We start from the raw sequence: 26,086 nt of genomic DNA on the forward strand, positions 1-26,086 counted from the left end.
TAGTTTTAGCATGAATCCAAAGGCTGAGTGACTTTAGACACTTAAGTGTAATAGTAACCGAGAAATATACTCCCCAGGTTTAAATTATTATCATCATGTAGTAGTATTTATGGGGGTAAAAAAAGGAATATAAGAATACCACTTCTTTTGATGAGTATTATTTACATTGATATAATATCATTAATATCAAATTATATACAGAGAGCCTGATTTTCAAAGGTCTTAAAGCATCTGCAGCTCCCATTGACTTCATTGGAATTTGTGGATACTCGACATAAAATCTCCATTTTCAGTTATTCAGTAAATCACTTGCACTTCATGTGCTGCACTGGCTACCAATTGATTTCCAAGTGATTTTTTTTAGCAAGATGATAATGAATGTTGAACACAGAAATAAGGGGCTAAATTTTGTCCTGAGACATGTTTTCTCTATGTGGGGTTTGCCTAGAAACATCCAAGCATAAAATTTAGCCTACTGTGTTTATTTCATTACATATGTGCCACCACTGGGGTGAGAGGAAAAGAGGACACATCTTTTTACTATTCTGTTATCTCCCACTCAAGGTGGTTTCAAGTCCTGTGCAATTTTATTCCTGATGTGCCTGTTTCATCATCTTTAATATGCATTTTCAACATATCCAAGTTACCATCCTCTCCCAAGATGAGCTTTCCATAGTTGCCATTTGCTCTCAGACATGATTCTGCTTAATGTACTGGACATGTATTTCTATGTAAATTGTCAAAATGGGAGTAAAGAAAATATTCAATGGATTTATTTGAAACTCTTTTTTGTTAACGAGAGGGGATACTGTTGTATTCCTTTTTCCCCTTACTTTCTACCTTATAGCTACATTTAGGCTTAGCAGAATTCATTTTTTTAATGTATTTTCAACAAATAATATCAATATTCATCTTAAAGCATTTTTAATTTTTTATATATTTACATTTTCACAGTTGCACAAAATTATGGGTTTTAAGCATTGTCATTGAGATATAAAATGCTTTATGACTGTTCAAACACTAGTGTCAACATCACATGTCAAAATGTACAAAGTAAACATCCTTAAATTAATCTCTTATAAATTCTCAAAAGCAGCATTTTTCTCACTTTGCCTATCTGCACATTTTGATATTCAATAGAAAATTTTCATTGGTTTGTGTGTGTTTGGTAAAATCAACATTTACTGACAAAATCTAATCCTTCCAGACCTAACCACACTACATATTGCTGTCCAAAATAGTGAGAGAACTCTCAGAGATATAGAACATTGGTGGCTTCATACTGGATAATATTTCAGCAGTAACATCTCTGATAAATAATCACATCTCTACTACCTGTGCTAAAGAGTATCAACCCTTAAATAATGACGCTTGTATTCTTTTGGCTGCACAAAAAACTGGGGTCAAGTGAAATCTGGGGAGCAAAATTATTCTGATTTGATACTAATATATCCTAATTCTGTGCAGCACACTGACAAAAAAAGTCTGAAGTTTCTTGTTATCGTTACTTTGAATTAATGAAGTTCCAGCAATCTCAATCACAATGTTAGCTGTTTATGCAGAATTTTACCAGCCTATCATACTACATATATTCACTGTGATCACACTGAAGTTCAAAGACTGTCTTTGAAGCCAGAGATGGATTACAGTTTTGTAGGGCTCTGAGCCAGGACAAGTGGAAGCCCCTCCCAACCCCTTCAATCTGCAGTCCCTGCCAGGGAGTGGGGTCAGGGCGTGGGGGCTTGCCCCACTCTGCCAGCCCGCCGCTCCTACCAGGGACCTGGGGGCTTGCCCCACTCCCCCTGCCCGGTGCTCCTGGTGAGGGCCAGGGTTGGGAGTTTGCCCCACTCCCCCTGCTCAGTGCTCCTGCCAGGGACTTGGGTTGCGTGTGGGGGCGCCCATTTTTCCAGAGCCTCCCAATTGGTCTGGGCCCCGTTGAGCCTGTGGCTAATCCACTACTGTCTGAAGAACTTACACAACTCAGTGATTTATCATAGATCACTTTCAATTAGTAGGCTCTTTATGGCACAGACCTAATGTCATTGGGATCTCAATAAGGAAAGGAGGATCTCCTAACTGGCTTACATTTTCTTTTTTAATACTTTCCCTTTATTTATGTGTGTTTCACTGTTGGCTTTATTTGGTGATTTGCTTTTGGAGGTAATATGGAAAGTCTCTGAGGAATTACTTTTTAGTTGAAGTCAGCTTGCATTTTAATGAATAGCTTGAGTGCACCACTTATATGATTAGCTTTGCATTTTTAAAGTGTTTCACAAACACTAATTAATCCTCACAACACCCCTGTGAGGTAGGTGAATATTATCCTTATTTTTTTTAAAAAAATTGCACAATGTAAACCTCTCATCAACTCAACTGTTAAGTGAGTTGCCAAAGGTCACACAATGAGTAGAGTTAAAGCCAGAGCTGTGAGCAGTAAACAAGGACTTCCATTTCGCCTAGTCCCATATTTAAACCATTAAAACATGTTGCCTCTCATAAATTTCAGTACCTACTGTAAAAATCTAGTCATATTTTACATGGGTGCTGTCATTGCCATTCTAAACACAGCAAGTTATGATTCATCATTATGAAGAGAAGAAAGCTTAAGAAAAGTTACATTATGCACATGAAATTCCATTGAATAACTGCAGAATTCATTTCATATACAGATATTAGTGGATGGATTCTTGTGTACAATAAGAAGCGTTTTTAAATCTAACCTTATTTAAAAATATTTAACTATCTTAAAATTATGTTATAGTGATTGGTGGGTTTAAAAAGACTAAAGAAGTCAATAAAAATAAATTTTATTGACTAGTTTAAATAATTATACCTTATTTCCTTATTTAACTTCTTCTCCATATTTTGTCACAGAAAATATCACTTTTATTGTTTTCTTAATACAGTTTTAAGAGTGTATACAATTCCTGTGTTAACGTGCATGGCAGATTACACAAACTGCACAATGTAAACAGAATATGCATATATAGATAACATGTATGCCCTTACAATCCATTTCCTTATTAAAGGTACACATTCATTAGAAAAAAAAGACCAGTTTATAAGATACAGTGTCTCTTGCACCAGCTTATTGTCAAGTTTTAATTATATTTGATTGATCACAATCATTAAGTTTAATATTAAACGTAATAAGCTTACCAGAGTAATCAGCTGGAACAAGAGTTACTGTGTAAACAAATTTTAATATTTCTTTCATTATTTCTGTCAATTGCCCATATATCCCCAGTGCTATTCTTTACACAGAATTTTAATCAAAAAGATAAGCATATGCTTTGAGAAACTTAGTGCACGGAAGAAAGGACTTTTTGGAACAAAAAATTGTGCATCATCACTTATTTGTTGGACAAAGATTTTTATTGATCTTGCCCAACATTTGTAAAATAAAGCATATTTAATCATATATGCATCTTTCCATTATCCTATGGATATGACCCATCTGTAATCAAGATGCAGTAACACAACATTTTTGTGGAAATGCCTGTTTGCCGCTATAAATTCTGTAACAGCACGTCATGTGAACAACTTCTTTGGTATCAATGATTATTTTCATGAGTAAAATTCCCCATATTAATATAAAATCAAAGCCCAGAAAGAAGCGAGCACAGAAGCAAAGATCGGATGACAAATACTGACAACCATAAGGAAATTTTTTGCATATTGTACAAGTTGAACTTTGAGATGAAATGAATATGTTGCATGGTGTCTGTTTGTATTAGGTACCTGAAACAGTGACAACTTTAACCTCCCCACCCCTTTATTATCCAGGTCTTGAAGTAACCATTATACCTTACATATGATTAAATTGTTCATAACCATTACGAAGAAAAAAGATATTTTATAAACGGATGGTTTCACCCTCTGAATTAACAAAATACAATTTCTGAGTAAAAATTCCTCTGATATTTGAAGTGTTTGAAGAAAGGCCACGCACAAGTAGTATAAGAAGAAATTTTGCAATCTCTTCCTAAGTGGGTATATTATACACTATGAATAAATAAAAATCAGAATTAAAGTTTGCATGGGATGGTAGTTTGAAAGTAATGCATTTTGTTTCTGAAGTACATGTTTACTGAATAAAATAAATGCATGGCAATCTGACAGGTTTAAACTGGTAATGTTATGTAAAAACAATGAAGCAACCAAATCAACATGATTTTTTCATTGCTAAGTTTTCTGTCTTTGGTCAATTTTAAGGGTATTTTTAGAACAAAAGGAAACACAAGCTCTTTCATATTGGAATATAAAATTTCTCCCACTTGCTGACAACAGATTTTTTTTATTAGAAGAGTTGACATTGCACCTAGAACTCTCATTGTTAGTAGGATTCTATTAGCAGTTGCAAACATATAGGTTTGCCAGTAACAACTCACAATTTGTGCATAGTTGAGTCTTCGAAACTGAGCAAATTTGCTCTCAATATCTCGCCAGCGCTTGCTGAGCTGTATCAGGGTTGGCTCCACTGCTTTTGCAGCCCCATTCTTAGACAAGCGATCAGCTTGCCTGTGCACCGCATTCAGATCTTCTTTCTTCTTCTCCAATTCTCCATCAATTTCCTAGTGAGCAAAACCAATACATGGCCCAGAGCAATTAGCTAACTAGATTAATCAATTTCAAATTAGCAAAATACGTCTGTCAGAACTTCCATTTCAAAGATTTTCCACTTTATTGTTACAAACAAAAATGTACAGTCAAGTCTTATTTTACATGTAGACAAAACAAACAAAACTAAGATTCAAGAATCTTCCTGCTGGCTGGCTTTTGAGATACTACTAGTTAGTGTACACTGAAATCTATTAACATAGGCCAACAATCTATTTTTTCTACTTCTCCCTAGCACTGTGATGGGCAATTGGAGAGATCATTCTTACCTATTAGGGTTAACATATTAAGTACACACAGCTGTTTAGAGGGTGTGCAAATAGATTAGTTTACTTCTTTTTAACTTTGTGGGAAACTCAGAGAATGAAGCAAAGGAAGATGATGCAAAATAAACCAGAAAAATCTTTTGATATGTGAATAAATCTATTGAATTTTGACAGTGACATATGAATGTTTTGATGAAAATGAATGTGCTAATATGAGAAAGAGGTCATCCATATACCGATAAGTCATTTGTTCATCTGGAACAAAGATACATAAAGTCAATTACAATTTTTACTAGAAAACACTTGATATTTCTTAATACAGTGCACACTGTCTGTTATTGATAGAAGATTTTATTTAGCGTGTTTTATACCACTTGCATGACATTCAGTATAACATTTACAAGAATACAAGAAACAATATCTACAACAAAAGAAATATGTCAGTTTACTCAGACTGTCAATATGTATGCTATAAAACAAGAAAATAAAGTACTGCTGTATTTGTGTGTGTGTATATATGTAATATAGAGATTTGTTGTATTTGCTGTCTTTTAAATGAATAAAACAGTGTGCCAAAAAATCTACCATCATCATCCCAAAACAACATTACCTTTAGCTTCTGTTCATCTTTGGGGTCTGGTAGACTGGCTAACTTTTTCTCAATGTCATCCAACCATTTCAATAGGTCATCAGCCTGCCTCTTGTACTGATACCACTGATGAGAAATCTCTAAAGCCTTTTTTCTTCTTTGAGACCTCAAATCCTGTTCACAGTGCAGACATTATTAGAATATCAATAAAAGATTTACAATATACATGTTGGCATGTGTGTATACTGTAGGAAATAAATGAAAAATACCTAAGGACATTAGCTCAGTTTTTAAATTAAATTCTGATAAGATTAACTGAACACAGTAGTGTATTTTCCTGAATCTATCATAGGAAACTTTTACTATTGAGGGAGGCTTTATAAGTCAGTCATGTTTACATGCTGAATGATTTGTTGAGGAAATTCACCAATATTCAGAGAAGTTATGACTGAAGTACTCACTAGAGAGCTGAAGATTTAACCCAATTTAAATCTAGTCATAGGTGAGCTTCCCACTTTGTGACATCTTACCAAACTCAAGTCTGTGAAATACGGAAGGCTACTCAAAAGAAAACCATCTCAGTGCAGAGATTTATTTTATAGAACTAGGCTTTTTTATAAGTAAAGAACACTTTACACATGAAAATTCTGTCTCATGTTTATGACTTTGATGGGTCTAACAGTCTATTCTCACACAAGAATACACTAAGTTTAAGGTATTGCCTAATTCTAACTTGTGCATACAATATTGCAAAGGATATTTCATGATGCAATAAAGATTCAGATTTTTGTTTTACTTTAATGTTACAAAAGGACAGAATGTGGAGTTCAGTGAACACTACCTGTACTATTATTGCTACTTTGTAAATGGTTTACTTACCATTAACAAAAATGTTACTTTATTTCCTATACGTTTTATATGAAATAATACTCTGCTTGAATTTGCTTAAACTGTTCGATATTCGTTGAGTTTTATCTGTCAAGGCTGAACGCCTTTATTGAGTCCCCAAAAAGAAAATCAATCACACCAGTCCTTGTAAACACAGCCCGTAATGATCTGGTCAATAGCATAGATCTGAATGCTGCTTTATCATAATTAAAGTCAATACATTACAGTTCTGCAAACGGTTCTCTTAGTTCATCTCAGTATAAATTATGAATTACATGCACGTGGTTCGGTTTCCTCAAAGGAAAACCTTTAAGTTTTCACTAAAATATATAGAACACCATAAGGTCTTCAGGCATCCTTTTAGTGACCTCATAAAAAGCTGTGAAAAATTGCAAAAAATCCACCTGGAAAGCAAAGATGCTATTTTGTTAATAAATAATAATCAAGTGTAAGCATGTCAAACCCCCAAAGCCAAAGAGAGCTTAGTGACGACTACTGAGAGCGGTGGGGAGGGTGAAACCATAATGGTTTTGATAATTTGGATTCAAATACTCTCTCAGTGATAAGAACTTAGGAAATGACAAACTGGATCCATCCAATGGTGCATTGTGTCCAGTAACCTGTCTCCTATATTGACTAGGAGATGCTTCAGAGGAAGGCTCAAGAAGCCTACAGCAGGCAGCGACTGGATGATCTGCACCTGGGGAAAGTTTCTAACTTCTAACCCCCACTTAAGTAACAGTTGTCTTAGATCCTGAAACGTGAGGGCTTACATGATTATATATCATTTAAGAATTAATATTCAAACAACAATTTTTTCTTCAATCCCTGGCTGACCCCTGATAAAACCTTAAGTAAATAAATAGCTCTTGGGAAGAATCTACACATGTTTTTTGTGGGACCTGGTCCTTTCTTCTGAGAGTCAGCATGATTCAATAACTTAGTTCCCAAAGTTACCTTGTTCTTCCATGGCATCTCACTGGAACACAGCTTTGATTTTAAATTACTATAGGTAACGAAACAATCTTGATGCACAATATGGCATAGTGATTTGCCAACTCAAGCGATAGCAATGAAGAAAAGGAACCTCCATTGATGGGTTTTAAGTTAGGCACTAGAAGGTGGTGTGGTTAATCATGAATGCCTTTCCAATGCAAAACAACTCTCCCTACAGCCCAAAAGTGGGTGGCTTTCATGCTATATGGTTCCTTGAATGCATTGCCAGTCTTTTTAATTTCTTCTCCAGGGACCCAGGTGCTTACTGCCTATTAAGCTTGTCATCTTGAGCAATTAGGCTTTGCTACTAGATTGTTTACAGGCACAGTTAGCGGATGGATGCATCCCCAGCACTGACCAAAAGAGCATTTGGCTGAGCTGTGGTGCTCTGGAATTCAGCCCCTTGGTTGCCAGATTCAGTGAGGCCTGTGACCCTATTAGCACCTCAATGCCAGATAGCAAGGCACACTCTGGTGTGTAACAGTAAATCTCAGCTGACCTGACCAGCTAAATAAAACTCACACACTGTTGTCACAATATTCATTTAAAATGTGTCTTGTAAAATATCAGGCAAAAACTACCATCACACTGGTCATTAATATCATTGTGAAATTTATGTAACAACACTGTATGTGAAATTATGGATACTTTCTGATATTATGTTTCCAAGACTGTAATCAGGCCAAGAAGGCAAAACTGTTTTTCTCCCCCAAAAAAGGAGAAAGGCAAACACCACTTTAGCTCAATTGCAAATCGAGCCAGGTGTGAACGAGACAAGGACAATAAGCTATTTATTCACATCAGAGATTGCAGGAAGATCATTCTTACTGTAAAACACAGGAGACTGCAAAACAAATGTAAGGGGACTGTCCCCTTTCTAAAAGTCAGTGGGGGTGTTTTGGTTGGTTAGCTCCCAGTACCAAAAGAAAGGGGAAGGGTCAATGGGAAATCAGAACCCTGAGACTGACAGTCTCCAGGAACAATGGGGAGAGGCCAATGCTCCAGGTCAACCTGATTGACAGGGCGGGCAGGCTAATGAGGGAGTCAGGAGGCCGGGGGGTCCCGTCCTCTGGAATTGCCTGGATCAGATAGAATGGGGCCGAGTTAAGGAGAAAGCAGAAGCGTGAGCTGAGCTGGGGAGCTGGGCCGTGCCAGCCAGAAGGGACAGAAAAGCAGCCCAGGAAGTAGGTCAGTGCTGGGAGCAGAGTCACAGAAGCAGCCCACAGAGCAGACCTGTGCGGGGGTGGGGGAAGAGCCAGAGGGGCCAGGGAAGCAGCCCAGGGAGCTGGAGGCAAAGCATCAGCAGTGCTGAGGCAAAGTAGGGCTGGAGCTGGAGCTGGAGCAATCCGGAGCTGGGTGCAGTGAGTAGCAGGAGAGAGTGAGAGAGACCCTGGGCTGCGGGCCCAGTGCAGGGAGACGCCCCCACCCAAGAGGCCTTGTAGGCCAGATTTGGAGGGGGATCGTAACCCCAATGTCGTGGAGGCGACACTGGAAAGAAGGGTCCTGCCACCTAAAGCCTGAGGGCGTGGCCACCACTAGAGCAAGGATCCCTGCAGCACAGCCAGAGTCTAAGAAGGAGGCCTGGGACTTGTGAGGAACAGACTGAACTTTCCTTACATTGCAGAGACCCTGGTTGTGATCTCCCCATGCCACAGAGCAGGGTTCTGTGTTTTCCTTTAACCTTTCTCATGTTTTCCTTCTTTTTTTTTTTAACTGATTGATGTTTAATAAATTGTATTTGCTTTGAACTGTATGTAATGATCAGTGGGTCAGGGAAGTGTCCAGAGCAGAGAGAGCACTCTGGAGTGGAGATACCCTAGCCCCTGCCCTAAGTGACCACAACAAGGTTGGGGGTCGAGCCCCTCCCCAGGAATCCTGGGCCCAGCCTTGTTGGGGTTTCAAGGACTCTTCCACACAGGAGAGTGGAAGGGGAGCCCTCGAGGTCAGGCAGGCCTCTGGGTAAAGGAAGTGGGAGCGAGGACTCAGATCCTTTCGCTAACCTGTTTCACCAGGGTAGTGTATAAGCCAGGAAAGTTCCCCACAATAGCAGGACCATTCCCCCACTTACACAAAAATGGCGTCAGCTCCCTAGTGGACTGGACACAGAAAGCTGAGTCCTCAGAGAGCTTCCTGGCTTTGAAGACAAAGATAAACTTGGGGGCCATAAGAACCTGTTGAAAGACTTTGGGGTATCAATCACCTGAAAGAACAAAGCAGCCAGCGCTTTGTATCTGTGAAAGATGGGACCGGCTAAAACAGGCTGGTGAATGCTGATAGCTTGGTGTGAGTAAGAAAACTCCCACAGGCAAAGCTAGTTCTTGCTAAAATTAAAAGTTTTAGACATTAGAAAGTGTGTTACTTTTGTTTTTGTTTTTGTTTTTTTTTTGCAATTCTGCAATGTCTCTTTCACTCTTGCTCAAAATCACTTAAATCTCTGTTCTTTGTTAATTAAGTTATTGTTAGTTTTACTAATGCTGTGTGTTAAGGTGCCGTGTATAACAGCAGAGGTAACAAGCTGTTCTATGTAGTGGATCTTTTGAGGCAGTGAACTTGCTGTTATCTCTGAGTGTCCACTAAGAGGGACTAGCCACCGCAGGGTAGATAGTTTGGGGAAACTAAGGTCCGGAAGGGCTGTTGGGGTCACCTTGCAAGAAGTAACTGGGTTGATGGAAGCCAGGGTGAGACCATCGTGCTGGAAGCAGGCTGCTGACATCAGGGCTCTGAGCCAAAGCTGCACAGCACAGAGGCAGCCAAGATTACATGGCAGGCAGTGAGAGAATCTCTTACTGGTCTGGGTGAACTCCTACAGCGTAACAAGGGTCCAACTATTTTAGCATAGTTATGCAAAATACAATGTTCTAGTATTGCCACTAAAATCATACAGTGACTGTAACTGTCAGATAGTTAAGGCATACAGTGCTAGCAAGATTTACTGTTTTTGTTCAGTACAAAAGTTAAACTGAATGAGTGAAAAATCCCTCAAAATTAACGTTATTTATGACAAATGATTCTAACTAAGGTCAGGGGACTAAAGGGCAGTAGGTGAAATATTTACAATGTATGCTGAGTTATAAAAATATAGTTAGGCAACTGAATCCTTCTAGTCTAACTGCCAACAATCACCTGAGTGTAAAGTTACAGTGTTCTAGGGACAAAACATTACTTTTTAACTGAGATGTTTAAAATAACCTTTTTTGTTACCCATCAAGATATTGAAAACATTTGACCAGAAATGTGGAAGCAAATATGTACATATAGTAGAACTATTTAAAATTATTAGGCAGCAAAAGAATAATTGTTTCATTTATCCAAGGAAAATACTGCCCTGCAACAAAAAATAATACGTTATTTTAGGAAACGGGTTCACAAATTTAACTCCTATACCTTGAGAGCACTATGTTTAGTCTGCAACAGCTGTTGCTTTATCTTTATTTCCTCTCGTTTTCTCTCATCTGTGATGCTTTTCTGTAGAGTGTCTCCCCTTTGCAGTAATTCTTTTAGAGTACCCTCATTGTCTTCACTCTGATTAAAAAAAATAACAGGTATAACGTGTATTTTAATCTAATTAGTAACTAAACACACCCTAGGAGACACACATACATAAAAATCCTACACAGTCACAAGGGAAATACTCACATTGTGTGTGTGTGTAACCCACACACCTTCTGGGTGTGGTGGTATGTCCCATCTAGTGGCACTGAGACCACTGAGAGAGAGTTAAATGAGTCTGCTCTACAGCCTTAGCTAACAGGCAGTTGGCTTTTAGCTCAGGCTGTAGAGGCTCATGCACTAAGCTCCAGAGGTTCAGTCTCACTGACTGACGAGCAGGGTCTGTCAGTGCTACATGTGCTTATAGTTTTATACAAGAGATGAAATGTTTTTATTAACTACAGTACCAAAAATGTGTAAAACTCCTGAAAGGTGTAATTAAAGCAGGACTTGAAAACCTGCAGATGTCTGAGATTAGATTTCATGCAATGTCCAGAAGCTATGACTAGTTCAAAAAGTTTTAAAAAACATTTCTCTCCCCACATAAAAAATATCCCTTCTTTATTAAACAATAAACAAAAGTACATTTCTAAACCATGGGTTATACCAATTGATGTGTTTTAACAATCCTTTGTTGAAATTCTGACTTTAAAAAAAAAGCGCACAGCACCACAAAAGAAGAACACAAGAACCCCAAGCAGTAGTTCTTTGTTAAATCTTCAGTAGGATGAAGTTGATTCAAGGGTGAATGTTTCTAGAATTGAATAATCGCTATTCATGGTAAATACACCAACACTGAAAAATGAAAACAGACCTTTATGGAAGCAATCTTTGAAAATACCTCTTAGATTTTCTATGGAAAAGGTAAAGTCAATCTGATGCCACTAAACTTGGGGATTTTATCATTGGAAATCTACTTTACCTATGTACTAAACTAAATTCTTTAAAAAAGACTTTGGGGGACAATAGGCCTTTGACAATTTACGCCAGCTGAATATCTGCCCCGGCAGTAAGCTTGATGCATTCCAAACAGATGACTCTAATGAACACTGTTGTAAAATGTTAGTATTGTTGTCTGTAAAAAAATAAACAGCTGTGTTAACACTGATTTCAGAATTAACATCAAATGACTGGCTTGAAACATCTGTTTAAAAATATATAATGCTCCACACTTCCTCGTAAGTGACAGGCAGTTGATTTTGCTGAACAGACTGCTCAATCCATGGAGAGAGGGTCAGACATATACAGAAAGACCATTATTACTGGCCACCCACAGAGTGGCATTGCCTGAAAAGTAGGGTTGCCAACTCTCCCGGATTGGTTGGGAGTCTCCTGGAATCTGCCTTGATCTGCTGGTGGCTACTGAAACCAATCTGGAAGATTTTAGGCCCCTAAAAGTCAGGTCAGTGGCGCAGCAGGGCTAAGGCAGACTCCCTACCTGCCCTGGCTCCATGCGGTTCCCAGAAGCAGCCGGTTCCTAGGTGCAGGGGTTGCCAGGGTGTCTCTGCGCGCTGCTTCCCCCACCCCTGAGCTCTGACTCCGCAGCTCCCATTGGCTGGGAACCATGACCAACGGGAGCTGCACGGGTCATGCCTACAGGCAGGGGCAGCACACAGAACCGCCTGGCCACCTCTGAGCCCAGGAGTCAAACAGGCCGGTTGCTTCTGGGAGCTGCCTGAGGTAAGCTCTGCCCAGCCGGAGCCCACACCACCTCCTGCCCCAGCCCCGAGCCCCCTCGCACCCAAATTCCCTCTCAGAGTCCACACCATGCACACCCTTCTGCACCCCCTAGCCCAGGCTCAGCTTGGAGTCCCCGCCCACACTCTGAGCCCCTCGGCCCCAGCCCTCACCTCCTCCCACACCCCAACCCCCTGCCTCAACCTAGAGAAAGTGAATGAGAGCAGGGGAGGTGGCAACAGAAGGAGCGGGGATGGAGGAAGTGGGGGACGGGGCCTCGGTGAAGGGGTAGGGCAGAGCAAGGGTGTTTGGGTTTGTGCAATTAGACAGCTGGCAACCCTACTGACAAGAGCCTGAAAGTGGGTCCCAGTCTGGTGGTATTCCTCAGGATAGTACTAGTGGCAGTGCACCACATTGTTTTAAACCCTTTTAATGTTGAAGCTCCTTCATCTACTGTCCTAATGGTATCCATTGCATAAAAATAGCAAATCCATTTTTAGAAAATGGTATTGGTGAATCATTTGTGAATGGAAAAAAGGGCTAAATGCACTTCAAATGTTATTTTCAATAAATAATATGACCAGATGTATGTAGAATTCGTTGGTGCACATCAAAATCATATATTGTTTCTTCATTAAATGTTTGAACCTTAAACTTTGAATTTGTCTACACTGAATTTCTTCTTTCATTGCATTGTCCAATTGACTAGCTTTTCTACATCAAACTGATAATACGCACACTTTTCTACTTCAGAAAATTAATTGTTTTCTGGAAATTTTGCCACTTCACTTTTCACTCCCTTTTTCATCTCATTGATAATTATATTAAATATCACTGGTATTAGTACAAAATCTGGAGCCTGCATTGCAGGTTTGCTCTACAGTATTGATAAATACACAAGTTAATACAAATTGTTTCTTTGTGCAATACCTAACCATAAACAAATGTCACTAAAACTAAAGTATTACTCAGAACAATAAATGCTAAACTGGGCCCACTGAGTTCATAATAAATCAGTATAATTAGAATTTGTTTAAGTCCAGTGTAAAGATCCAAATGCAAAGGTTTCTAATTTCTGCCCCAGCTTTTTTATTCATTTCCAGTTCTAGTTCATTCATACTTCCATCACAACCAATTTACCATATCTTTATTGAAGTCTTCCTCTTTCAGATTCACCCCTTGCTGAATTTCAGCCTCCAGTGGTTCAAGCAATTTTTGTATATCAAAGTTAAACTGCTCCAATTCCTTCAGAGGAATGAAAGGCTAAAGAGAGAGAGAGAGATTGGCAATTTAAATCACAAACTTAATATTTTTATTAGAAACATAAACCAAAAGGAGACATCTGCTCTACCCCCTATTGCTAAACTAATAGCACACATCATGTTTCCAGCTATGTTATAAAATATGTTCAACATAACTAGTCAAAGTATCTAAAGATGCCAATAAATATAAACATTTAACAATATTGGAGTAAATGAATATTAAAAGAATGTAATAATTGTATGGTGAGTGAGGACAAAGACAAAATAAGTCCTGATCTTCCCTCATTCATATTTTCAAAAAATGTTCTGGTAAATGATATTATACAAACACTTTTCTAAAAAATTAAATGTTAATGCTGTTTGACCAAGTCCAGTCTATCAGAAAATACTCACACAGTAGCAAGCAAAACATTCACATTCAGGTGGCTAACCACATACAATTACCTTAAATTGAGAATAATTATATGGTATTTGTTTACTACTCTTAAATAATTTCTGTCACAAAGCAGGGCCAAAGGATCATATGATTGTTATACAGTGCCTAACTTATCTAAGCCCTGGTCTACACTAGGACTTTAGGTCGAATTTAGCAGCGTTAAATCGATGTAAACCTGCACCCGTCCACACAATGAAGCCCTTTATTTCGACTTAAAGGGCTCTTAAAATCGATTTCCTTACTCCACCCCTGACAAGTGGATTAGCGCTTAAATCGACGTTGCTGGCTCGAATTTGGGGTACTGTGGACACAATTCGATGGTATTGGCCTCCGGGAGCTATCCCAGAGTGCTCCATTATGACCGCTCTGGACAGCACTCTCAACTCAAATGCACTGGCCAGGTAGACAGGAAAAGAACCGCGAACTTTTGAATGTCATTTCCTGTTTGGCCAGCGTGGCAAGCTGCAGGTGACCATGCAGAGCTCATCAGCACAGGTGACCATAATGGAGTCCCAGAATCGCAAAAGAGCTCCAGCATGGACCGAACGGGAGGTACGGGATCTGATCGCTGTTTGGGGAGAGGAATCCGTGCTATCAGAACTCCGTTCCAGTTTTCGAAATGCCAAAACCTTTGTGAAAATCTCCCAGGGCATGAAGGACAGAGGCCATAACAGGGACCCGAAGCAGTGCCGCGTGAAACTGAAGGAGCTGAGGCAAGCCTACCAGAAAACCAGAGAGGCGAACAGCCGCTCTGGGTCAGAGCCCCAAACATGCCGCTTCTATGATGAGCTGCATGCCATTTTAGGGGGTTCAGCCACCACTACCCCAGCCGTGTTGTTTGACTCCTTCAATGGAGATGGAGGCAATACGGAAGCAGCTTTTGGGGATGAAGAAGATGATGATGAGGAGGAGGTTGTAGATAGCTCACAGCAAGCAAGCGGAGAAACTGGTTTTCCCGACAGCCAGGAACTGTTTCTCACCCTAGACCTGGAGCCAGTACCCCCCGAACCCACCCAAGGCTGCCTCCTGGACCCAGCAGGTGGAGAAGGGACCTCTGGTGAGTGTACCTGTTAAAATACTATACATGGTTTAAAAGCAAGCATGTGAAAGGATTACTTTGCCCTGGCATTTGCGGTTCTCCTAGATGTAGTCCTAAAGCCTTTGCAAAAGGTTTCTGGGGAGGGCAGCCTTATTGCGTCCTTCATGGTAGGACACTTTACCACTCCAGGCCAGTAACACGTACTCGGGAATCACTGTAGAACAAAGCATTGCAGTGTATGTTTGCTGGCATTCAAACAACATCCGTTCTTTATCTCTCTGTGTTATCCTCAGGAGAGTGAGATATAATTCATGGTCACCTGGTTGAAATAGAGTGCTTTTCTTCAGGGGACACTCAGAGGAGCCCATTCCTGCTGGGCTGTTTGCCTGTGGCTAAACAGAAATGTTCCCCGCTGTTAGCCACAGGGAGGGGGGAAGGTTGAGGGGGTAGTCACGTGGTGGGAGGAGGCAAAATGCGACCTTGTAACGAAAGCACATGTGCTATGTATGTAATGTTAACAGCAAGGTTTACCCTGAAAGAGTGTAGCCACTGTTTTATAAAATGTGTCTTTTTAAATACCGCTGTCCCTTTTTTTTTCTCCACCAGCTGCATGTGTTTCAATGATCACAGGATCTTCTCCTTCCCAGAGGCTAGTGAAGCTTAGAAAGAAAAAAAAACGCACTCGCGATGAAATGTTCTCCGAGCTCATGCTGTCCTCCCACACTGACAGAGCACAGACGAATGCGTGGAGGCAAATAATGTCAGAGTGCAGGAAAGCACAAAATGACCGGGAGGAGAGGTGGCGGGCTGAAGAGAGTAAGTGGCGGGCTGAAGACAGGGCTGAAGCTCAAATGTGGCGGCAGCATGATGAGAGGAGGCAGGATTCAATGCTGAGGCTGCTGCAGGACCAAACCAGTATGCTCCAGTGTATGGTTGAGGTGCAGCAAAGGCAGCTGGAGCACAGACTGCCACTGCAGCCCCTCTGTAACCAACCGCCCTCCTCCCCAAGTTCCATAGCCTCCACACCCAGACGCCCAAGAATGTGGTGGGGGGGCCTCCGGCCAACCAGCCACTCCACCACAGAGGATTACCCAAAAAAAAGAAGGCTGTCATTCAATAAATTTTAAAGTTGTAAACTTTTAAAGTGCTGTGTGGCATTTTCCTTCCCTCCTCCACCACCCCTACTGGGCTACCTTGGTAGTCATCCCCCTATTTGTGTGATGAATGAATAAAGAATGCATGAATGTGAAGCAACAATGACTTTATTGCCTCTGCAAGTGGTGATTGAAGGGAGGAGGGGCGGGTGGTTAGCTTACAGGGAAGTAGAGTGAACCAAGGGGCGGGGGGTTTCATCAAGGAGAAACAAACAGAACTTTCACACCGTAGCCTGGCCAGTCATGAAACTGGTTTTCAAAGCTTCTCTGATGCGTACCGCGCCCTCCTGTGCTCTTCTAACCGCCCTGGTGTCTGGCTGCGCGTAACCAGCAGCCAGGCGATTTGCCTCAACCTCCCACCCCGCCATAAACGTCTCCCCCTTACTCTCACAGATATTGTGGAGCACACAGCAAGCAGTAATAACAGTGGGAATATTGGTTTCGCTGAGGTCTAAGCGAGTCAGTAAACTGCGCCAGCGCGCCTTTAAACGTCCAAATGCACATTCTACCACCATTCTGCACTTGCTCAGCCTGTAGTTGAACAGCTCCTGACTACTGTCCAGGCTGCCTGTGTACGGCTTCATGAGCCGTACATTAAGGGGTAGGCTGGGTCCCCAAGGATACATATAGGCATTTCAACATCCCCAACAGTTATTTTCTGGTCTGGGAATAAAGTCCCTTCCTGCAGCTTTTGAAACAGACCAGAGTTCCTGAAGATGCGAGCATCATGCACCTTTCCCGGCCATCCCACGTTGATGTTGGTGAAACGTCCCTTGTGATCCACCAGAGCTTGCAGCACTATCGAAAAGTACCCCTTGCGGTTTATGTACTCGGCGGCTTGGTGCTCCGGTGCCAAGATAGGGATATGGGTTCCGTCTATAGCCCCACCACAGTTAGGGAATCCCATTGCAGCAAAACCATCCACTATGACCTGCACATTTCCCAGGGTCACTACCCTTGATATCAGCAGATCTTTGATTGCGTGGGCTACTTGCATCACAGCAGCCCCCACAGTAGATTTGGCCACTCCAAATTGATTCCCAACTGACTGGTAGCTGTCTGGCGTTGCAAGCTTCCACAGGGCTATCGCCACTCGCTTCTCAACTGTGAGGGCTGCTCTCATCTTGGTATTCATGCGCCTCAGGGCAGGGGAAAGCAAGTCACAAAGTTCCATGAAAGTGCCCTTATGCATGCGAAAGTTTCGCAGCCACTGGGAATCGTCCCAGACCTGCAACACTATGCGGTCCCACCAGTCTGTGCTTGTTTCCCGAGCCCAGAATCGGTGTTCCACAGCATGAACCTGCCCCATTAGCACCATGATGCATGCATTGGCAGGGCCCATGCTTTCAGAGAAATCTGTGTCCATGTCCTGATCACTCACGTGACCGCGCTGACGTCGCCTCCTCGCCCGGTATCGCTTTGCCAGGTTCTGGTGCTGCATATACTGCTGGATAATGCATGTGGTGTTTAATGTGCTCCTAATTGCCAAAGTGAGCTGAGCGGCCTCCATGCTTGCCTTGGTATGGCGTCCGCACAGAAAAAAGGCGCGGAACGATTGTCTGCCGTTGCTCTGACGGAGGGAGGGGCGACTGACGACACGGCTTACAGGGTTGGCTTCAGGAAGCTAAAATCAACAAAGGGGGTGTCTTTACATCAAGGAGTATTTCAGGCAGGACTTCACGGAGGGTTCCAATAAGAAATGGTGCACCTAAGTTATCATTCTTATTGGAACAAGGAGGTTAGCCTGGCCTCTGATTGATACATGGCTAGATTTACCTCGCTGCACCTTCTCTGTGAGTAACTGCAGTGTGACCTAGAGGAATGAGTCCCCTAGACAGGGGAGGAGGCAAATGAGTACAAAACAAATCTGGTCTATTTCTTGTTTTGACCCACTCCATCTATCTTTTACATCTTTGGCTGGCAGCAGACGGTGCAGAAGGACTGCATGCCATCCACATCTCATGGCTGCTCGGCAGAAGATGGTACAGTACGACTGCTAGCCATCCTCATCTCTTGCCTGCCTGGCAGAAGATGGTACAATACGACTACTAGCAATCCTCATCTCTTGCCTGCCTGGCAGAAGATGGTACAGTACGACTGCTAGCAGTCCGTATCGCCTGCCCGCTCACCATAAGACGGTTCAATAGGACTGACTGCAGGACTAAAGAGAATGACCTGGTCAAGTCACTCCAAATTTAGTCCCTGCGCCCATGTCTGCCCAGGCGCTCCCAGCCGACATGGCCAGGAGCACCTCGGACACGACGAGGACGACTACCAGTCGTATTGCACCGTCTGCTGCCAGAAGGCAATGGGTTGCTGCTTCTGTGTAGCAAAGCCGTACCGCGTCTGCCAGCACCCAGGAGACATAGGGTGACGGTTACCTGAACGGGCTCCATGCTTGCCGTGGTATGGCGTCTGCACAGGTAACTCAGGAAAAAAGGCGCAAAATGATTGTCTGCCCTTGCTTTCACGGAGGGAGGGAGGGAACGGGGGCCTGACGATACGTACCCAGAACCACCCGCGACAATGTTTTAGCCCCATCAGAGTGCTCCATTGTGACTGCTCTGGAGAGCACTCTCAGATGCCCGATTGTTTGCCGTTGCTCCGACGCAGGGAGGGGCAACTGAGGACTCGGCTTACAGGGTTGGCTTCAGGGAGCTAAAATCAACAAAGGGGGTGTCTTTACATCAAGGAGTATTTCAGGCAGGACTTCACGGAGGGTTCCAATAAGAAATGGTGCACCTAAGTTATCGTTCTTATTGGAACAAGAAGGTTAGCCTGGCCTCTGATTGATACATGGCTAGATTTACCTCGCTGCACCTTCTCTGTGAGTGACTGCAGTGTGACCTAGAAGAATGAGTCCCCTAGACAGGGGAGGGGGGGAAGCAAATGAGTACAAAACAAATCTGGTCTATTTCTTGTTTTGATCCACTCCATCTATCTTTTACATCTTTGGCTGGCAGCAGACGGTGCAGAAGGACTGCATGCCATCCACATCTCATGGCTGCTCGGCAGAAGATGGTACAGTACGACTGCTAGCAGTCCGTATCGCCTGCCCGCTCACCATAAGATGGTTCAATAGGACTGACTGCAGGACTAAAGAGAATGACCTGGTCAAGTCACTCCAAATTTAGTCCCTGCGCCCATGTCTGCCCAGGCGCTCCCAGCCGACGTGGCCAGGAGCACCTCGGACATGACGATGACGGCTACCAGTCGTACTGTACCGTCTGCTACCACAAGGCAAGGGGTTGCTGCTACTGTGTAGCAATGCCATACCGCGTCTGCCAGCACCCAGGAGACATAGGGTGACGGTTACCTGAGCGGGCTCCATGCTTGCCGTGGTATGGCGTCTGCACAGGTAACTCAGGAAAAAAGGCGCGAAACGATTGTCTGCCCTTGCTTTCACGGAGAGAGGGAGGGAGGGAACGGGGGCCTGACGATATGTACCCAGAACCACCCGCGACAATGTTTTAGCCCCATCAGGCATTGGGATCTCAACCCAGAATTCCAATGGGCAGCGGAGACTGCGGGAACTGTGGGATAGCTACCCACAGTGCAACGCTCCGGAAGTCGACTCTAGCCTCGGTACTGTGGAAGCGCTCCGCCGAGTTAATGCACCTAATGCACTTAGAGCATTTTCTGTGGGGGGACAGACACTCGAATATATAAAACTGATTTCTAAAAAACCGACTTCTATAAATTCGACCTTATTCCGTAGTGTAGACATACCCTAATACACAACTGATATGCCTACAGAGATATTTCTGTAATGATATTTTTTTTAAAAACCTCATAAATAAGGCTTGCATTTCAAAAAAGTCACTGAGAAATTTATCAAACACAGGCAAAAAGCTTGGTTACTGTCTTATATAAATCATCATATTTAATCTTATTACCACAGTCTTTAATTTTGAATATAAAAATGAATAATGGCTACTTATGAACCACAATAAACAAACTTTGCTTTTGTTTTCTTTTATGCAGCTTTTGGGAAAAATTGATGTATGAGTGCATATTTACAATTTAATATAAATTCATGAGAGTATTCCAAAAGTTTGTTATGAGATAAAAATATCAAACGATTAACAGACTAAGCTTTCTATGTTTAACTCTATAAACACTTGATACTTTCTTGATGATTCTTGCATAAAAATTTGACTTTAAAGTAGCTTTTTAAATGATTGATACTTTCAGATGCCAGATGCAAAGTTACCCACTTGTTATAGTCAGAGTATTATGTACCAGTCAAACCTTCCCTTATGCCCTCCAAGAAGAGGTACATTCAATTGGTATTATCTATACCACAATAGCAATATGTTGCGAGATCACCACAATCAAAATAAATTCAGTAAGACACATTATTAGGGATAGGTGCTGGATTAAGAAAAACAATAGACTTGGAGTCTATTCCTGGCTCTGCCATTTAACTGCTGTATGACCTGGGGCAAAATTCACTTCACCTAACAGTGTCTCTGTTTGCCCTGACACACTTTGCCTTTCTTCTCTATTCAGCTTGTAAGTTCTTTGAGCTCTCAGTATGTGTTTGTATAATGACTAGCACAACAGGACTCTAATCTTGGCTTTGGTGTCTAGGTAATACAACAGCACAAATAATAATAATTATATTTTCATTGATCATGATACAGTTGCACTGTGGCAATTGGGCTCCATCCTGCAAACTTGTTTTTACATAAGAACTCTAACACCACAACTGAAGTATTCATGTGAGTGTTTGTAGAGTCAGGTCCGTTGATTTTCTTACTACTTTCTGCTTTTGTATTTTGTTCAGCATTAGTTCCAACATTTAGTCCAACATGTTCCTGGTGACCATGGTAACCCCAAAAGCCAATTAATGCTTTCAAAACTGTTAGTTTAAAAAAAAAAAAAAAAAAAGGTAAAGCACTACTGACTGGAGATAACAAATATCTTTTAATTTCATTTCTTATTTAGGGGGTTGATGGAATTCTCACTCACACACTTGTCCTGGAGGTATAACAAGTTTGATTTCAGCTGGGGCTTTGTTAGCATAACCGTGAATAGAATCATTACTTGTCATGATTTGGGAAATTCAACCACTATTGTATGCTTTTTTTCCAGGAGTTGCAACAGAAATATACCATTTTTTGCAAAAGGATTGTATATTGATTTAATAAAACATAAATCCATTATTAAATATTGTTGACATTAACAGTTACAAGAGTCATATCTTTAGTTATTATATTTTGAGTGTGGTATAAGATATACTTTTACTACCATTATTTTAACAACATGCAATGTTTCAATTATTCTAAAAATCTTACTTTACTAAATAGATATAGGGGAGACCAAAAATAAGCAGAAAGATGCCATTAGCAATTTTAGCACTGAAGGTTTCTTGGGCTCAAAAATGTTAAAGAACTGTAGAATGATTGACTTCAGGCACTATGTTTCTAACACATTGGGCTCACCAGGATTTTACCACGAAATACAGAATTATGCTCAAACCACTCAACAATTGAAGTGGAAGAATTGTTAAACAAATCAATAGTTTCCCCTCAAATGCTTTGAAGATTGCTTTAAAACTATTTAAATTTCATCAAAAGAAAGACCAATAAAGAAAACAAGAACAGGAAATACAGAAACATGATTAAATTGTGCAAAAGCTGACAAGGAAAAACTGAAAGAGGTAAGTAGAAGGAAGTGAATGAAATGAAAAGGCAGAACCTTTTCTGAAATGCATAAAAATATATATATATATATATATATATATATATATATATTTTTAGTAGATCCTGACATAATATATTTAAGATGTATGTTTAAAAATATGCAATTATTGTCATATCTTGGTGAGTTTATAACAAATAAAATCACATGTGATTCCTCACCTTCTACTGACACAACTCATCAATTTCTACTTGACTTGCTCTTGAGAAAATTTCAACATCCTCAATTTATACTGAGTAAATATTCAGTATACTATTACTTAGGACATATAGTTTTTCAGTCCATGAATCTCAAAAAACTTCATAAAGGAAAGTATCATTATCTCCATTTCACAAATGGGGAAACTGAGGGGTAAGGTCATATGTCCTAGTTCACAGAGCAGGTCAGTGGCAGACCCAGGAGTAGAACACCAGAGTTTTGACTCCTAGCTCTGTGCACTATCTAGTGGATTATGCTGCCTTACTAATTTCAGTTGGAGTTGTGGGTGTCTAGCCCCCACTAAAGTCAGTTCCTTTAATCAAGGACAGTGAACTATATAATAAGATAATTACTTTAAAGTCATTTACTCAATCTGTAGAAATGTTCTGTGCAATTGTCACAGCATTAAGACATCTCACGTGATAGAATAATAATGCAATGAACTATTTTTTTAATGTTATGCCCCTATTTAGCAACATCATACTATGCCCCATTCAGCAATGTTCTCAGATCTTTTTTTTCTATCTGTTGCAATGAGATCCCTGCAGTGCAACTTTTGGGGGTGTGGATTACCTTTTGGGCTTGTGGGTAAGAGAGATTCTTTGAGTGGAGTCCTTCTGGCCTTTCTGCATGACTCGCACAATTTCACCTTGCATTTTAGATGATGTTCTAAGCTAGACCACCATGCTGAGAGGGAGGCTGAATTACCAGCATTTGGTGAGACCCTGGTATACACATGTATTCTTTTCAATGTGTCATCCTGGAAGGACTGTGAGATTGCAATATCATTCTCATAAATAATCAGAAATAATTATTCCTTCCTTAGCAAAGGTAAATAATGTATAAATATTTCTTGCTCTGTTTGCTACTGCATTGGTTGATGAGATGACCTGTAGTTTGCCACTCTCTGTGTTCAGGTGTGTGGGTTTTTTTCTGCTGTTTGGACTCAGGTTCAGTGTACCTTCTATTCAGAGCATTCACTGGGTCTATCAAATGGAAAGTCTTGTAGTAATTTGAACTTTAGCATTTGATTTTCCTTCCATTTAGGCTGCTTTAAAGTGAGTCATCTTCTGAAACCATGTCATGTAACAATGGTAAAGAATCACAGAAAGAGTCAATTTCATGTAGGACTGAACACAGAGCTTTATTAAATATGGGGAGAGGGGGATTACTCAGTGTCAAATACCCTGAAAAGCTTCTCCATGGGAGGGGCTTGAGGACTAATCTATCTGGCTTCCAACAACAATTTTACACACAAACAAAAACCCACTGTGACAAAGTTCCTCCTCTGCCCTGGTAGGTCCTACGCTTATTGGCAGATTTTCTCACCTCAGAGGTTCATGGCAGTCCTCAGTTTAGCAACTTTCGTGGCTCAAATCTGCCGTTCACTCACTTAGCCTCATCACTGGTCAGCATGGGGAAAGGAAGAAAAACAATCCCTGCAGTCTCTGCTGATCCACCTAGTGGATCGGGGAACAGGCCAGAGACCTTCCCCTCTGGTGGAACCCACAGTCCAGGTCAACTCCTCCGGGATCAAGTAGGGAGTTGGGGGGATGAGGGGAACCCGGGCCCGCCCTCTACTCCGAGTTCCAGCCCAGGGCCCTGTGGATTGTAGCTGTCTACAGTGGCTCTTGTAACAGCTGCGTGACAGCTACAACTCCCTGGGCTACTTCCCCATGGCCTCCTCCCAACACCTTCTTTATTCTCACCACAGGACCTTCCTCCTGATGTCTGATAATGCTTGTGTTTCTCAGTCTTCTAGTAGTACGCCTTCTCACTCTCAGCTTCTTGCGCCTCTTGCACGCACCACAAACTGAGGTGAACTCCTTTTTTTAAACCCAGGTGCCCTGATTAGCCTGCCTTAATTGATTCTAGCAGCTTTTTGATTGGCTGCAGGTGTTCTAATCAGCCTGTCTGCCTTAATTGTTTCCAGAAAGTTCCTGAGTGTTCTGGAATCTTCCCTGTTACCTTACCCAGGGAAAAGGGACCTACTTAATCTGGGGCTAATATATCTGCCTTCTGTCACTTTCTTGTAGCCATCTGGCCTGACCCTGTCACACCATCAAAAAAATAAACAGCTCCCTGAATTTAGGATTTGGTTACTTAGCATATGACTCTGTGAGAAACTCATGTGAGTATTCCGTCATAGGACATAAAAAGTCAATTTTGTTTTCTACTGCACAAACAGAAATGTCTTGTCATGGATTAGCCAAGTTAGAGAGGCATCATGGTCCAGTGGATAGGGCACTAGACTGAGGCCCAAGACAACTGAGCTCTAAATCCTAACTCTGCCACTGACCTGCTGTGGGACCATAGGCAAGACATATCACCCACCTGTGCCTCTGTTACCCTCACACTTTTTGTCTGTTCTTATTTTCTTATGTCTTTGTCTATTTACATTGTAAGCTTTTCATGGCAGGGTCTGTCTCTGTGAGACTGTATGGCACCTAGCACAATGGGTACCTGATCTTCTTTGGGGCCTCTAAAATCTACTCTAGTATAAATAATAAGATGACAGTTCCCTTTTAGAACAGTAGTGAGACTGCATGCAGGCATGTGGATCTCACTATGAGAAAGATGTTGACTAACTGGAGGTAACTCAGAGAAAAATTACAGAAATAACTGATGTATTACATTGACTTATAAGGCAAGATTACACAAAATAAATATGTCTAGGTTTATGTGACTACTTATGTGACACAAGTATGTGAATGGTACAAACATCAAGGCTGAAGAGGAATGGTTTCGTTTGTAAGCAGGAGTAATTGGATAAAAATGAGCACAGGAAAATGCAGGTTAACAGGAAACAGTGAGGTCAAGTTGATTGTAAAATAGCTTTCCAAACAAAGTGGGGAATCCCCATTACTTCAGAAATTAAGTGCTCAGCCAGAAAAAAGCACTTGATCCCATACTGAAGAGAACAAGTCTACATTTGGAGGAAGATGAACACATTTTTTAGAATAGGTCCTTTAGTATTTCAATAAAGATGTAAATATTTCCTATCAGCCCAATAACACTTGTACCATAATGACCAAAATGAAAAAAAAGTGATTAGAAGTTGGACCTACTTTTTACTAGGCCATTTAGAGTCTCCTCTTAAGCTCAGGATGATGTTGACCAGTATAGTAGGGATAGGAAAAAATACTGATTATACCAGCATTCTGAAAGCAGTTATAAACTTTAGCATTGCTTATTAGTATGTTACAACATTTTCTCTATGTATTCAACATGCACCTTATGGTACAGCTGTGCAGTATGTATCAACAGAACTTTTTTTGACTCAGTGGCATAACCTTATGTTGAACTTATTTTGCTATATATCCACACACAGCAGTTATGATTCATTTCCTTTAAATTCATAATGTTCACAATTACCGATGGGAAAGTAAATGTATTTTTGAAAAAGTACACACATTTGCTGTTGTGTAGTACAGCAAAGGAAAGATGTAGTTAGGTCAAACAAGCTAACATACTGACAACAATTGTGTTCTTGGTCAGGGAAGACTATGAAATAACTTTTACACATCTTTGAAGAGTGACATAATTGGAAATCACTCAGATAAAAATGTATGATTGACTACAGAAATAATAAAACCAGGAAATTATTAGCACTTGTTGAAATGAGGTATGTTTTGATTTCCCCTCCCCTCCCCCCCCCCCCGCAGCCTGCAATAGAGTATCATGTTCAAATAGCTTTGGGGTCTAGTCTCCTATTGATCTGTGAGGAAGCCATGAACTCAACTCTCATGAATTCTGAACAAATCTC

The 26,086-nt window shown here is 41.2% G+C and overlaps 1 protein-coding gene across 11 annotated transcripts in view; it reads right to left on the minus strand.

Annotated features, from left to right (window-relative positions):
• The window catches only part of DMD (dystrophin), a 2,122,534-nt gene that overhangs the window by 1,071,808 nt on the left and 1,024,640 nt on the right, over positions 1-26,086 (minus strand). For all 11 annotated transcript variants that reach the window (XM_075132091.1, XM_048863664.2, XM_048863629.2 and 8 more), the window contains 4 exons: positions 13,666-13,788; positions 10,744-10,881; positions 5,497-5,649; positions 4,392-4,574 (listed from right to left, as the gene is read on the minus strand). In XM_075132091.1, the coding sequence (XP_074988192.1) occupies positions 4,392-4,574; positions 5,497-5,649; positions 10,744-10,881; positions 13,666-13,788 (597 nt within the window). The remainder of the gene's footprint in view (positions 1-4,391; positions 4,575-5,496; positions 5,650-10,743; positions 10,882-13,665; positions 13,789-26,086) is intronic.

This window comes from Caretta caretta, chromosome 1 (assembly GCF_965140235.1).
Source record: "Caretta caretta isolate rCarCar2 chromosome 1, rCarCar1.hap1, whole genome shotgun sequence".
Taxonomy (NCBI): Eukaryota; Metazoa; Chordata; order Testudines; family Cheloniidae; genus Caretta; species Caretta caretta.